Here is a 15595-nt window from a genome sequence, read left to right as displayed (position 1 = left end):
CTAGGGAGTGGGATTGGTGGATAATCTGGGCCAAGTTCCCACCATGGCCGCCCAGTCTGTAAACATTAAAATAACCACCAGCAGACATCTGTAAGGGGTGACTTGTAGTTGTCAGGTCCCCCCTTAAAAGACTTGTGTAGTGCTTGGAGTATGCCAGGCACACACCACACCCACAACAACCCCACGGGGCAGGTCTGTTATAAGCCACATTTTTGGATGAGGAAGTTTCGGCACAGAGAAGTCAAGCACACAGCCTGCTTGTGTGCCTGTGTGCCTGTGACCACACAGCTGGTCAGAGGTGAAGCTGGGTTGCCAGCCCAAATGATTTGCTTCCAGCATGCTGCTGGACAGTTTGGAGGGGGTCAAAGGTATCAGAACAGATCCAGGAGGTCCTGCTGCAACAATGCCACAGAAGATAAAGGAGGGCACATGCCTCCTCCAGCCCCCCTCCCTGTGCTTTTAAGACCAGAGCAGTCTGAAGGTGAGGGTCCCAGCTGAGGACCTTCCCCACCCTTTGTTCCAGAGAATAGCTCAGAACAACTCTGTCTGTGTCACATGGCCCCCATGGCCATTGGACATAAACCAGCAGAGGCCCACTGTCTTCTTAGGAGCAGGCTACCCTCCAGGTAGACTGTCCCTCCAGGGGAATCCTGAATCAAAACTAAGTCAGGACAGAAGAAACCCTTAGCCAACACTAGTCCAGGAGCCCTGTGTTAGGAAGGATTCTGAGGCCGCCTCTGGGCCCCAAAGCCGAGATTCCTGTGGCCAGTCGGGGATGCCTGCCTCGGGGCAGAAGTGGTGGATTTATCTGTTTGCTGTCCCTGCCTTAGTCCCCCACTTTACAGACAAGGAAACTGAGTTACAGAGAGGGAACTTAATCTGCCCAACGTGGCACTGGCAGCGTCCCGGCCTGGCTGGTCAGCTGCATGGGGCTGTGTTTGATAAAATGAGTAGCTCAGCTCCCCTTCAGGCCCTCCTTCCTTCAGCCATGAAACCAGGGCCTTAGACAGTAGAGCAAGCCCTAAGCCAGTGTACAGCTAGAGGCCCCTCGGCAGCTTTGCTGGCTGGGTGCTGTCAGAGTAAAGCCCAGGCCACCCGCATCCCCAGTTACCTCTCTGTGAATTGCCACAGGCAGAGGGCCTCTTCATTCCACCGGTGGGGCACCTGGTTTGTGCCAGGCAGTGTGCCAGGCCCGGGGAGTGAGCAATCTGAAGTTAACGCCGGAATCTGAATTGCTAGAGATGATTGCTTCCTTTTATTTTTTGCCTGTGAACATAATACCAAAGACTGCCTGAAAGAGGAAAGATTTGGTCAAACAGACTGTTAATTTCTTGACAAGGTGCCTCATTTTCCTCTGCCCCAGGGTCTGGCACCACTCCGCGGGCGCAGCACCTGTGCTGAGGCCCTGATCGGAGCTGGGAGGCACCAGGGAGAGGCCCCTCCTCATCCCACTCACCCCCCCACCCCCACCCCAGAGCTGGTGCTGGGTCCCGGGTACCAGCTTCCATATCCAAACAGAGCAGTCTGGAACCCCTGTCTTCGGAATCTGGGAACCAGAACATCCTCCCTAGAGGCTCCTCGCCCAGCCCCCACCCTCCTTCCTCTGGATTTAGGTCTGGGTTCCCAGCACGTGTTCCCAGACTTCTCAGAAACCGTTGGACCCCTCCTGGTCTCCTCCCAAAACAGCCATGTGTATAAGCAGCCCTCAGTCTGGGCATGGCCAGCATTACGTTAGGCCTGGGGACCATTCAATTTCAAGACACCCAAGATGTGCAAACTGCAAAAGAAATGTCTTTATTCTTTTAAACTTCTTAATATTTACAAAGAACAAAAATAACTGAGATTGGCTTACACGGTGGGTGGTAGATGGACAGAGGGGTAACGCTGGCTTCTGGGGTGTCTGCAGGCAGAGGCCAAGTCCCACCATCTCATGGTTAGCTGCAGGGATGGTGGGATTATCTGGTGGACCCTGGCCTGGTTGGGGAGGGGGCCCACCAAGCCGGGCCCCATAGCTCCCAAGGCTGCCTGAGGAGCCCCTGCCCCATCTTCCCTTACCCCCTCCCACACAATGGGAAGGGGTGTCTGCAAGGTCCAAAGGGACCACTACCACTGCCCAGGTGAAAGGACTGCCATGCCCACCTCCTCACAAGGAGAGTCCCCCAGGGTCTCCAATAACCTACAAGCCAGAGGTGGAGGCCAGGGCCCTCCAGCCAGGTTAGAGGTAGCCAAAGACATTGAAGATGGGTGGGGGCATGGCCGGCTTGGTGGGGATGGGCTTCAGAACCACTGGCCTGTGCACTTTCTGCCCTGGGTCACCCATATCCTTGCAGAAATGGGCCAGTTCCCCAGGGGACACTGGGCTTTTCCTCCACAGCCCCAGACAGGGGACAGAGCTGTGGGGGAGGCCCCCTGGAGGGACTGGGTAGATGGGCTGTCCATGGTACTGGAAGGGGCAGCAGCTCCAGGCATTGACACGGCCCACCAGGGAGACCCCAGGCACTTTGAGTGGCTCCTTCTCTGCCAGTGCCCTTGGGGAAGTGGGCATCTGGGCAGTCTCAGGCCCCAAGGTTCCCAGGCCCTTGCAATTTTTCTTACTCTCATAGGGCAGTCCCTCCCTGGGGCCCAGCCCTCCATCCAGCCCCATGGGGTAGCTGTGGGTGGGCCTTGGCTCCTCCCAGAAGGAAGCGGGCAGCTGTCTTTTCCTCATGGGCACCTGGCCAGGTCTGGCAGCTTCTGGATTCTGCCCATGTAGGGTCTGCTGCTTAGAGAGACATTCTTCCCTGTCCGGGTTCCCCAGAACCTTCTCCTTGCAGCCCCCACCCCTGCTGGGGCTGGGAGCAAGGCCATCGAGGGGCAGCCTGCCGGGCCGGTCCTCGGGCCCCCTTTTCAGATGGGATTCAGCTGCTCTGCCGGGGAGCCCCCGCGGGAGCCGCGAGTACTTCTGGGAGAAGCGTTTGAGCTGCTTCTGCAGGTACTTGCGGTGGTCCACGGAGCGGCGGCAGGGCGCGGACTTGTCCAGGGCTGCCTTGATGTCACTGGATGCCAGGTTGACGAAGTTCAGTAGCATCTTCACATCACTGTCGGAGGCCATCACCAGCGGCCACCGCACGGGGCTTTCCATGAAGGGGGTGGGCTCTGCTGGTGACTGGCAGCTCCAAGGGAGGGCGCAGAGCTGACCTGGGGGACACAATGAACCACTGGAGTCTCTCTGAGCAGCCACACCCAGCCGTCCCCAAAGGCCACCAGACCTAGCCCTCCCTAGAGGTCACGTGGCTGTAGAAAGCAGCCCCAACCCCAGCACCCCACAGCCACAAGCAGAGTCGTGGAGTCAGGTAGCCAAGCATTTCCTGAGCATGGAACTGACCAGATGTAAACAGAGCCTCATTTAGTTGTCTTGGGTCTGGTGCCCTCTACTTGCAACTGAGGCTCAGAGATGTCAGGCAACTTGCCGAGGTGACCCAGCTCCAGAGTGCTGTTGTGGACACCAGAACCCAAATCTCTGCACTCCCAGCCTGCAGCGTTGCCCACACTGTCATGCTCGCAGTGTGGCCAACTTCCCAGTGAGGTTTGTATTTTACGAACCCGAGGAGACTGCTCCACTTTAAAGTAGGGCCAAGCCCCCTTTCTCCCCGACAGTGCCCTCCTCCTCCCACCACCCCGCCCCCAGCCCTACCCCCAGCAAGACCCCCCCCCCCCCCCCGCCCCTGTCTCAATGCTCCACCCCCAGCGCTCGCACAGGACCAGGAAGGACCCCTCCCTGGCACTCAAGTCAAGACCTGCCTTGCGGGCTGAGCTCAGGCTGTGGGCAGCGGGGCCTCCCCCGCAGGAGCATCTGCAGCAATTTCATGCCTCCTCGGCCACCACCCGCAGCACCTCGCCCTTCCCCCGAGCCCAGCCTACCCCACACCCCCCACCCAGTTGGGCCAGAGCTGACTGCTCCCCCCACACTGACCGGAGTTGCGGGTCCCGGGCCCCGCCAAAGTGGCCCGGCAGGTCACCCGCCCAGACCTGGGACAGGCCCCGGCGCGGCGGCCGAGCTCCGTCCGGCTGGAAGCAGTTGTGCAGCCCTGAGTGGGCTGAATGGAGGACAACTCCCCGGAGCTGGGGGGCCCCTCAGGCCAATCAGGAGCGCCTCTCCAGATACAAAGCATCCCAATCAGGCGGCGGTGCCCCGTTCCCACATTCTTTGCCGTCACAAATTGTCACCATGGGGACCATCACAAAAAAGACAGCTCCCAAATGCAATCATTTCCCGGTAAATTTCTCCCTTCAGCCCTGTTCTCCCCCTCGACTTCCATGCCCCTCCTCCCCTTGACCACGGTTCCCGGGCTTCTCTAGGGGGTGGTGAGTGTGCGTGCGTGTGTGCGTGCGTGTGCGTGTGTGTTTAAAATGTCCAGGGCCGAGGAGGGGCCAGGCCCAGTGGAGACGGGTTTGCAAACCTCTCCCAAAGACGCCTGGGCCTACAGCTGCCATGCTCCAGTGCAGACAGACAATCGGACGGGGTAAGCTGGGGCGGGCTGCTTTTCCCCTGTCCTTGAGTGTTGAGTGGCTCTCTCCTCTCTCTGCTCTATTCCCTCTCTCCCTCTCTCCCTCTCTTGCATGCTCTCTCTCCCCACAACCCCCTCTCTGAGGGACCGGGCACTGAAGGGCCAGCAAGGGAGGCACGCTGATGTCAGGAGAGGTGGCCAAGGAAGGCCTGTCTAACGAGGTGCTTGGATATCCATGGGAAGGGAGCCGGAGCTCTCAGGAATCTTGTCTTTATGTTTGCTTCCTCAATTGAGCTGCACAAAGCCTGAATTGCCCATTCAGAGCGGCCGGACAAAAGGTTGGCGTTGCACGGTCCCCTTGCATTTGTAGTCAAACAGTTAGGGACTTAAATCGAGTCGTCATGATGGAGAAAGAGGTGGACAAAGCCCATAGAATTGCCATCAGCAAACATTTTCCTGTGTCATATTAGCCAGTCTCCATGGCTCCCCCTGGCCTGGGGACAATGGCACAAGTTTGCACACTTGGCTACTGTCACCGTGCCAACGCCAGCGGGGCCGCAAGCAGGGCGGCTCTGAGCGAGCAAGAGAGCCCGGAGGTGGCTGCTGGCCCTGCCCAGCGACCAGCCAGAGGGAAGGTGTGGCTGAAAGCAGAGGAAGCTGTCTGAGAAATGCCAAATGCCCGGGCCTCCATGCCTGCCAGCTCAGGCGGGTCTCTCATTTGCCCCCTGGCCTTTCTCCTCATCTCTGCTTCTTCCTTCTTCCTCCTCCTCTACTCCTTCCTCTTTCCTTTGCAGCCCCTTTCTTCTGTCACCTTCTCCTCCTGCCCCTGGGACAGCTGAATAGCTGATGGTTCATACACCAGCCCACACCTGGGCAGGGGATGGCTCTCAGGAACGCCCTCCTCTCCAATGTCTCCCTTCCTGGACTGAGGGCAGTGGAGGGGCAGGGCCAGGGGCCACAGCCAGGACAGATGGAACCCCTCCTCTTGCGGGCCAATAGGCAGCTCTGCAGCCAGAGGCACCTGCACAGTGCTGGGCTCCAAGCCCCCTCCCCCCATGGTCCAAGAGTCCCTAGAGGCAAAATGAAGTGCTGGGAGGAGATGGGCCCAGAGCTGACAAGCTGTAACTCAATCTAGGTGCTATTCTCCATGTCCCCTTCCCCTGCTGTGGCTGGGGGAAGTGTGGGTTGAGATGAAAATGCCTCTGACCTGAAGCAACCTGCCTTGCTGACCATCTCATGACCTGGAGAGCTGTGCACATCTACAACAGACTTTCCATGAATGAGAAATACCCATTCTCTTAAGCCCCTAAGATTTGGGGCTTGTTTCTGCAGCTTGACCTAGCACACCCTGGCTTATAGGGGCAGAAAACAGCCTTTCTGCTGCAAAATACCCTGCACACACGCTGGAGAAAAGGCCCTAATGCACCTCAGTCCCCACACCTGGCTCCACGCCCCTGGCTACCTACTGCAGGAGGCGACCATCCACAGCCTGGCATTCAAATCCACCTCTCTAGTCTGGTACCGGCAAATTTAGCCAGCTTCTCCATAATTTTGTGTGAGGAGGCCGACATCAGACCACGCCCGGCCCCCTGCGCACACTGGCCTCCTGCTCTCGCAGTGTGTGTGCCCTCCTGGCCCCACCGTCTGGGACACATTCTCCTTTGGAAGAGCATGGTGACATTCTCTGGCCACTCTGCTTGGAACCTCAGCTTTCCCAATATCCCACTGCACCTGCAGCCGTTTCAGCACAGGCTGGCGTCCCCAGCCTGCCATGTGCCCTGGCCCTGCCCCTTCGCCAAGAACGAGCCTCCCCAAGAGTCAGCGAGCGCCATGGGTGTTGAGTCTGTATCTTAAAAGTCTTTCCATTTCCGGAGCTATTAATACAGGCCGTCCTTCCACGGAACCTGTTTTGAGGAGAGAAGGGAGGCTAGAAGAACAGAGAGAAGGAGAGGACCAAAGGAAGCAAGAAAAATGGAACGAAGGAAACCAGTACTTGTTGGGCACCTACAGGAGCCATAATCGGTGATCACACATGGAAGATCCCACCTGGCCTCCGGACATCTCTCCAGGGTGTCGTTATTGCCAATTACAAGTGATGGAATTGAGCTCCTTTCTCATGAGCTCACAGCCGATAACCAGCAGAACCTGAATTTGCACTGAGCCTGTCTGCACGCACAGCCCGTGTGGCCCCCACCAGTCCCATGCCCCCCCCCCCCAGCCCCTGTGAAGTGTCAGGCGCTGCTACATGCTGTCAAATTTGAAAACGTCGCAGACCAGTTTTCTACCTACGTTCCAGGTTCGCCTCTTCCACCCACCTGTCAGAATCCAGTTCTAGACTCCCACCTCGGGAAAAGGACAGCCACAGCTATGGGAGATGAGCAGATGGGAGAGGAGGCAGCCGTGTCTTGAAGGATCGTGCACTGGGAGCCTGATCTGTGGCTGTACTTGGATCCTGGCCACACCTCTGGGCTGCCTCTGGCCCAGGCTGGGAAAGGCCCTGTGTTTTCCTGCTAGACCATGTGACAGGAGAGGGAGTGGTGGTGATAACTGTGCCTCATTTTATGAAGCCCTTTCACTGTCCTACTCTCAACGTGGTCCTGCCCTGGGCACAAAGGGCATTGTTTTCCCTATTTGCAGTTGATGAAGTGATACACGCAAAGACAGGCCTCAAACCTGATTCTTGGGTCCAACTCAGGGCTGCTCAGCCAAGCCTGTCCCTGGCATTCTTCAAGGCTTAGCTCAAGCATACCTGCCTCTTGGAAGTCTTCTACCAACTCCCAGCCTTATTAATAATACCCTTTCCCATTACTGTGTTCATATTCCAAGATGAAATCTAACCTCCTTAGCTTAGCACACAAGGTCCTTTGTAATATGACCCCTGGCTATCTCCCCATTCTCACCCTCCACCACTGACTGCCCCTCATGACCTGTCTCCTCTACCCAAAGCAAAATATTCCTCATGCTCTGGAGGGTTTGTGTCATTTCAGGCCTCTGTGTCCTTGTACTTGTGTCCAATCCACCCTGTCCTGTTGCTGCATCCTTGGCCTTCGACCTGGCTGAGTCTGCCCCTGGCCTCCACATAGCCTGATATATTGCTGTGGCCCCCAGGGGCCTGGCACAGAGTGGCTTCTCACTAAGTGTCTCATGAATTAAATCTGCCATTCCATTGAACAGTGTCTATCCTGTGAACTGGTAGCAGTTGCTTTCTGTCTTGTTCTTTTGCTGACTTTTGCCTTGACCCAGGTGAGCTCCATGAGAGCAGGGAGCTCATCTGCTGCTTCATCTCTGCAACTTCTGTGAGTAGAATGTTCTCAGGAAGGAGCAGCCCTGGGCAAATGGGCCTTGTTTTTGTTGCTGCACTCAGTGTGGAATTCTCTGTGTTCCTTCTGACCATGGGCACCCAAAAAGCAGGAAGTGCCTTTTCGCAAGTGCTTTTCCCTGTGCCGGAGCAGGGGCTCCCTAAAGCTCTTTTAAAGGACGGGAGTCATGCTACACTGAACTGACCTGAGTGCGGGTAATCCAGCCAGCCCACCTCTCCCTCCTCTGCCCACCTGCTCTTCCCAGCATCCAAGCTGCACTAGCCCCTCCTCGGGCTTCTCTGCACTGTTCAGCCTCAGGGATGCCCAACTTCCAGGCAGTTCCATTCAATGCCCTACCATGGGCCAAGGACCAAACCATGTGGGGGCGGGAGGGAGTTCCCTTGGCTGACTCCTCGGTTTCCAAGGCAACTTGGTGGCTTGATGAATAAACAGCCACCCAATGCATGGGTGAAATGTAAGGGCTCCCCAACTTTCCTTGTTTTCCCAAGCAGACTACTAGGAGCTTCCCGTTCAGAATCTCTGGATGTCATCAGACATGATCCACTTTTAGAATTCAGCCAACACCTGTGGAGGCTGAAGTTGAGAGCCAGAGGAGGCTGTCACCAGTGACGCAAGCAGCCGAGCCAGAGAGGACATGAGAAGGCCGTTAGGGCAGTGAGTTTTCAAATAGTCTTTAGGCAGAGGCACCATTAAAAAATATTACGGTGCAGTCCAATTTGTGAAACGGTGAAAGCATTATAAGTACAAATTCATTCTGCACACTCAAATGTGGTATTCCCACTGATTTTGTAAACAATATGAGAATAAGCAGGCTGTTTTGAAGACATTCAAGTTTGAAATCAAGAGTTACTGAATATAATCTTACATCAGCCTCAGCGTCCAATTTTTTCCATCCTTTGGTTTGGTTGCAGAACATGTAAAAAATCTTGGTTTATAGAGCTAAGCAGCTAAAAAGTGCAGCATTAAAAAAAAAACCTATCTTGTAATCTCAAGAGAGTCATCAAATGAAAAGAAATCACCCAAGAAGCTTGATTGTCTTGCCCAGAGTGAGTTAACCCTGGGCTGCCCAGGCTAACCAGTTTGCAGCTTCTTGTCAGCCTTTGAGTTTAAATGTGTGTTTATCATAGTTTTTAGAAATTAATGTTTAAAATCACCAAACATATTTTAAAGGAATTTTACATCTCTGCAGAAACTTCCTTTGAAAAATATGGACCACCTGGTCATTTCCGAGATGAAGGTGAGCCCAGGGCAGCAGAGCCAGGTGGAGGCGGGACCAAGACTGGCCCGTCCTCTCTCTCTAAGCCAACTCTGCAGGTGAACCCAATGCCATCCCCCTTACCAGGGGTGTAAAGTTCCCTGGCAGTGTGGGACAGGACTGTCAGGATGAGCCAGGACCTGACATCATGAGAATGAGAAAAAAAGGGGAAAGAGAGAAATGAGACCAAATAAAGTTGCAGTGGCTGAGAGGTTTCAAACAGTCAAAAGGTTATCCTGACGTTTATTCTTATGCGTTATATAGATACCCTTTTTTAGTTGATGGTATATTGGAGTGGCTAGAGGGAAGTACCTGGAACTGTTGAAATACATTCTAGTAGCCTTGATTCTTGAAGACGATTGTATAACTATATAACTTTTACAATATGACCATATGATTGTGAAAACCTTGTGTCTGAGGCTCCCTTTATCTGGGTATGGACAGATGAGTAAAAAATAAGGAAAATAAATAAATTAATAATAGGAGGGATAAGGGATAAAAAAAATTGGGATAGATTGAAATGCTAGTGCTCAATGAGAGGAAGGGGTAAGAAGTATAGGATGTATGGGTTTTCTCTTTTTATTTTTCTGGAGTGATACAAATGTTCTAAAAATGATGATGATAATGAATGCACAACTACATGATGATATTGTGAGTCATTGATTGTAGACTTTGGATGGACTGTATGGTGCATGAAGATATCTCAATCAAAATATATATATATATAAAGACTGGCCCCTGTTCTCATGTTGTCTTTTTGGACTTATTTTGACAGCTGATGACAATAATGTAAAATCCAAAGCTCAGCTCCTGCACTACTTGATCTAAGAGGTAACACAAAAGTCCTTTGCTCTTGCCGGGTGCCAGGATTACTCTCTTTTATGGATGAGGAAACTGAGGCATGAGGTGGCTAGGAAGCTTGCCCAAGGTCAAACAGTAAATAAAAGACAGAACTGGGGTTGGCATGCTGGTGGCAAAATACAGACCCTCAGGCGTGACTATCCTGGGACCTTATTCACAATTGTTAACCAATGACCAGGCCTAATGCCTTCCCTGGGACTTTGCCACCCGAGGGACCCAGATCCACACCCACTTATCAGCCTGGGGAGTTAGGTCCCATCACCCTGACTCTAGGAGCATTCAAGGGTTATGTGGGGGGCAGCTCCTCCATGGAAGTGTGATGAGGACATCACAAGCTGATTTATGTAACCCCCTTACATAATGAAAGTATTTATATCAAAGACCAGCCCCAGGCAGGCTGTCAACTGTAATCAGGGCAGACAGGTCTCAGGCTTCCTTAGACTTGGAGGCGTCGGCTCAAAATAAACCTTTTTGGCTGCTGAGCTAAGGGCTTCCTGCCCTCACAACCTCACCTCACAACTGAGGCTGGCACTAGTATGGGTGTGTCCTCAGATCACATGTTGCTCGGGAGAAGTTGCAGCCCAGCTCAGTCAGCCCCTCTGCCCCTGGCTGCAGTCCGATGTCAGTGTCAGAGAGGACGTCAATATGTTCAAGTCCCACACTGGAAGTGATTTTGGACTTCTTACTGAAGCACAGAGGCACAGGTGGCTTTAGAGATGAGACGCCTCGGCTTGAGGCTCATCTCGGCTTTGACCTGGCTATAGGACCTTGGACCAGTCACTCACCCGCTATGGGCCTCAGTTTCCTTGTTGGATTAAATCAGCAGCTCTCAGCCTCCGTGTTGCACATATTTACACGTGGCTGGTGTGTCACAAGTCAGTGTTACTCATAGAAGTAGAAACCCCAAACTTGGCAAATGACCTGCTTTTTCCAAATTTAGAATAGAGCAAATTCAACGTAAAATAAGGTAAACCCATTTGCATTCTCCAGTGCTTTCTTGAAAGGGATATGAATAAGTGGGGTTATAGCTGATGAGTCTGAGGACCCAGCCCTCCAAAAACTGAGGAGAGTGCAGCCAAACTTCATTTCATATTGGGTCTTTGGAGGGACAGGGCTCAGAGAAAGGATTTTATGTTGAATGAGTGGTGAAAACAAGCATCCTTGCCCTATTCCCAAGCTTCAGGTGGAAAGCATTCAGTCTTTCTTCATTAAATATGATCTTAGCTGCAGGATTTCTGTAGAAACTCTTTATCAAGTCGAGGACGTTCCCTCTATTTCTATTTTGCTGAGAGTTTTCCTCATGAATGGGTATTGAGTTTTGCCAAATGAATTTTCTGTATCAGTTCATAATATGTTTGAATCACGCCCCCCCCCCCCACAGAAGACATGTTTAAACCTTAATCTGTTTTCCTGTGGTTGTAAATCCATTTGTGAATAGGACCTTTGAAAGATGATAGTAGTTAAGATGTGGCCAAATTGAATTAGGATGGGTCTTAATCCAGATTAGTGGAGTTCTTACAGAGAGGAAAGTCAGATGCCACCAGTCAGTGAGAGCCACTGGAAGAAGCCCGAGGGAAAACCAGAAGAGCTGGCACAGAGACATCACCATGGGGTGGAAGGCAGCCAGCACCAGGACACAACATTCCAGGAGAAGGCACTGCCCTGCCAACATCTTCGTTCAGGACTTCTAACCTTCCAAACTGTGGGACAATAAATCCCTGTTGTGTAAGCTAACCCATTGCATGGTATTTGTTAGAGTAGCTCTGGCAGGCTAGGACAACAATCATGTGGTTTTTCTTGTTTAGTCTATTGATATAGTGGGTTTTCTTTTCAAATATTGAACCAGCCTTGCATTCCTGGAATAAACCACCGCTTAGTTGTGGTATATCATTCTTTTTATATATCACTGGATTCAATTTGACAGTATTTTGTTGGGATTTTTTTTCATTTTTGCTATGTTTCCTTATGTTCATGAGGGATATAGCTTGCTTTTTTTTATTTGGTATGCCTTTGGTGTTGATATCAGGATAATTTTAGCCTCAAATATAAATTGAGATGTATTCTCTCTTCTTTTCTTTTGGAAGAGATTTTACAGAATTGATGCCAAATCTTCTTTAAATGTTTAGTAGAATTCTGCCACAAAACCTTCAGGGTTGGAGATTTCTTTTTGGGGAGGTTTTTACCTACAAATTCAATTTCTATAACAGCTATTGGGTTACTCAGATAAGCTGTTTCACATTGGGAGTTTTAATAGGTTGTAGTTTTTGAAGAACTAATTTGTTTCATCTAAGTTGTCAAATTTATGTGTGTAGAGTTGATTGTGGTATCCCCTTACCAACACTTTTGGGTCTGCTGGATCTGTATGAATATTCTATTTCATTCCTGATATTGGTAATCTGTGTTTTTTTTTCTCTTTTTTATTAGTCTTTCTGAAGGTTTACCAATCTTACTGATATTTTCAAAGAACTAGCTTTTTGTTTCTTAGTTTGCTCTTTTGTTTTTTATGTTTTCAATTTCACTGATTCCCACTCTAATCTTTCCTCCTCTTGCTTTAGGTTCATTTTACTTTTCTTCTTCTGGTTTCTTGATATGAGCAGACCTCACAGCACTCCTTCCTGCTGAGCTCTTGGGGCTCAGTATCTTTCAGCAGCCTCCACTTATCAAATAAGATCAAGCCTCCGTGCATTCCCTGCCAGGCTGACGGGTACTGTGCATTCACTTAACCAACTCCTCTCCACCTGCTGGCTCATCTTCACCTTCCAACCCTTTCTGGTGCCTAGAACCAAGGTTGCCTCAGAACACACTTATCAACATCTGCCTTGGGTCTCCACTCCCCAAGGAGTGGTTTGCTTCAATAGGTAGATCTAACTCCAGACTTCCTTCTGGTCATAACTAACATCTCCTCTCCTTGTCGCATGGTTATACCCCTTCTCTATTCAGGCAGAAAGGGTGTGGAGGGCTCTAAAATACCCTCTGATTGTGGAATTGGAAAGACCTCGGTTCAAATCCCAGCCCTGCCGCTAACTGGTTGTATGACCCTGGTGGGTCACCTCACACCTCAGAGCCTGGGTGTCCCGTTTGTCTCATGGGAAGGGCAATGCCTGCCTGACACACTTGTGAGGTGGTTGAGTGCCACAGAAGGAAAGGGCCCGAGATACCAGCTCTTCTTCCCCAGGGGAGAATTCACAGATCCTGGCCAGACTGCCACAGCCTGGCTTCCTCTCTCTCCTTTCTTCAGTCATAGACCTCCTGGCAGGCTACTTGTGGCAAAACCCAGTGCAGTCTGTGGGCAAGGAGACCCACCTCCATCCACCTCCCATCCCCCACAGGTCCCAGCACTCAGCTAGGGATGATGAAGAGGATTTCTGGGGACACGTGTGACCAGGGGCAGGTAGAAGCCCGATCTCCCGATCTTATTTCTCCTGGGGTGGGGCAGGGGGTGAGACTTGGGAGCATTTTAAGGAAGATATAAGGAGCCAAGCCCCTCAGAGGGGCAGGGCAGGGGGGGAGGGAGAGCTCTAGTGTCAGACACACCTGGGATGGAATCTGGCTGTGCCACATCCTAGTCTTGGGCTTTGAGAAGATCACGTAATCTCACTGAGCTTCAGCTTCTCCCTCTGCAAAATGAGGACAGGAAGGATTGTGTGGGACCATGGGACTCAGATCAGGCTTAGCAGTTCAGTTCCAAAGCATTTAATGAGCACCTACTATGTGCAAGGCATTCTGAGAGGGGCTGGAATGTTGGAATGAATATTTGCTCCTAACAACTAGTTTCTTGACCTCTTAACTGTATGCCAAATAGGGTTCCAAAACTTCGTGTGTGTTAACTCGTTCATAATGGGGGAGGTGGGTATTGTTACTGTCCCCACTCTGCAGGTAAGGAGACTGAGGCACAGGTTGTCTAAGTGACTTGCCCAGGACCCTGGACAGAAGGGGTGAAGCTGAAGTCCAACCCAAGCACATTATTCTAGTTTTATTTTTACTCATCATGGTCGATAAGTTCCAAGCCTTGGGCTCCTCACCTGTAAAGTGGAGCTATGAGCATCTCCCTGTAGGCCTGTTCATGGGGATAGAGAGATTAACTTGGTGTCTGGCTCATAGCAAAGGCCCAGCCCCTCACCTTCTTCTCCCCTCTGGCCTGGATCTAAAAGGTGCCCAGGTAAAGCTATCCTGCATGTATCTCCCCCATAACAAGGGCTGGTCACAAGAATAAAATGGCAGTAGCATCTTTGTTTCCCTGTTAGGCATCCTAAATAGCCCACAATCCCCCATTTGGGTCACTGCCCTTTACCACCCCCCATACATCCATCACCTTGACCGTATCCTCTGGCGTCTTCCTGATGTGTCTCTTCACCCCACCAGGGTGTCGCCAGGAGTGAAAAGTCTGTTTAATCTCAACTGCCAACTCGGATTTGATTGGTGATGGCTGGCTGGTGCCTGCAGAAAGGTTCTAAGGCCCACTGGGCTCAGCAGTTAGGAGTGCTCTGATCAACTAGTGATGCCTGGCACAGGATCATGTGCACATGATCCCTGAATTCAGTTAGAAATCCCAGGAGGCCAAGCCAGGGTGCAGAGCTTGGAGTCCCAGTAAGCCAACCCCGGCAATTTTTAATCAAGGAGACAGAGTACCAGAGACGAGGAACACCTTATCCAAGTATATAAACCCATAACTAGAACTCACTCCTTCCACCTCCCAGGCCAAAGCTCATCCATTCAATTCGACAAACATTTATTAAGCTTTGACTCCAGGCCAGGCACTAATTGTATGAGATGCCTAACACGTCTAATTGTAGTTTATTGCCACAACCCTCTGATAGATCGGCACTAATGTTAGCCCCATTTGACAGATGAGGAAACTGAGGCTCAGGGAGGTACCTTAGTTAGCAGCTACTAAGAGGCAGAGCCAGGTTTCAAACCCATGCCTCCTTGACGCTCAGCCCTGGGCTCTTTCTAATGTGCTGCTTTGTTTCAGAGGGAGAGGCAGCAGCAGTGGCAAGTGTCACAGCCAGAGTAAAGGCACTGAGACAATGGGTGTTGAGCACTTTGGAAAATGGAGTCAGGGAGAAATTGAGCATGATGGAGAGGAGAGGTTGCTGTAGGAAGTGGGGTGAGATGAAGTAAAGAAAGGTCAGATCCCCAGTGGATTTCAGCATGCAGTAGGCATTTAATAAGTGCTTATTGAATGAGTGAGTGAATACATGAGTGAATGAATAACCAGAACATGGAATAAAATGGTTGGTTGGCTTCTGAATCATCTTGTGTGACCCAATAGCCAGATAAAAAACAATCTGTGAGCTGCAGGTATAGCCTCAGAGCCTGCCCCTGGCCCTCCTGGCTACAGCAGTCCTTGGCTGGGGACACAGCAACACACTCAAGGAGGAGCTCTTGCCTCCTGGGCATGAAATTCCCTAAGAGAAAGGAGGGTAGGGCAGGAGACTCACAATCCTTGAATACCACGGTGTGCTGGTTTGGAAGGAAGAATGCCCCCTAAGAAAAGCCATGTTTTAATATAAATCCCATTTCATAAAGGTAGAATAATCTCTATTCAATACTGTATGTTTGAAACTGTAATGAGATCATCTCCCTGGTTGATGTGATTTAGTTAAGAATGATTGTTAAACTGGATTAGGGGATGACATGTCTCCACCCATTTGAGTGGGTCTTGATTAGTT

At 51.4% G+C, this 15595-nt stretch overlaps 1 protein-coding gene across 2 annotated transcripts; it reads right to left on the bottom strand.

Moving 5' to 3' along the window:
• Window positions 1-1771: 1771 nt before the first annotated feature.
• On the bottom strand, window positions 1772-14381 carry FAM181A (family with sequence similarity 181 member A). 2 transcript variants are annotated; one of them, XM_077123423.1, is made up of 4 exons: window positions 14236-14381; window positions 13458-13540; window positions 6219-6391; window positions 1772-3177 (listed from the first exon to the last, which is right to left on the bottom strand). In XM_077123423.1, the coding sequence occupies exon 4, from the start codon at window positions 3119-3121 to the stop codon at window positions 2216-2218; it is 906 nt and encodes a 301-aa protein (XP_076979538.1). In that variant the 5' UTR covers window positions 3122-3177; window positions 6219-6391; window positions 13458-13540; window positions 14236-14381; the 3' UTR covers window positions 1772-2215. The 2 variants fall into 2 exon arrangements, with proteins under 2 accessions (XP_076979538.1, XP_076979536.1); XM_077123421.1 differs by lacking the exons at window positions 6219-6391; window positions 14236-14381 and having other exon boundaries at window positions 13458-13536.
• Between the last annotated feature and the right edge of the window lie 1214 nt (window positions 14382-15595).

Source organism: Tamandua tetradactyla, chromosome 12, assembly GCF_023851605.1.
Source record: "Tamandua tetradactyla isolate mTamTet1 chromosome 12, mTamTet1.pri, whole genome shotgun sequence".
NCBI classification, from domain to species: Eukaryota; Metazoa; Chordata; class Mammalia; order Pilosa; family Myrmecophagidae; genus Tamandua; species Tamandua tetradactyla.
The sequence above is the reverse complement of the archived record's forward strand: the minus strand, read 5'-3'. Positions and strand labels throughout refer to the sequence as shown.

Bases quoted from the DNA above. Each gene is read 5' to 3' on its own strand.
- FAM181A (XM_077123423.1), bottom strand. From the start codon at position 3,121: ATGGAAAGCCCCGTGCGGTGGCCGCTGGTGATGGCCTCCGACAGTGAT.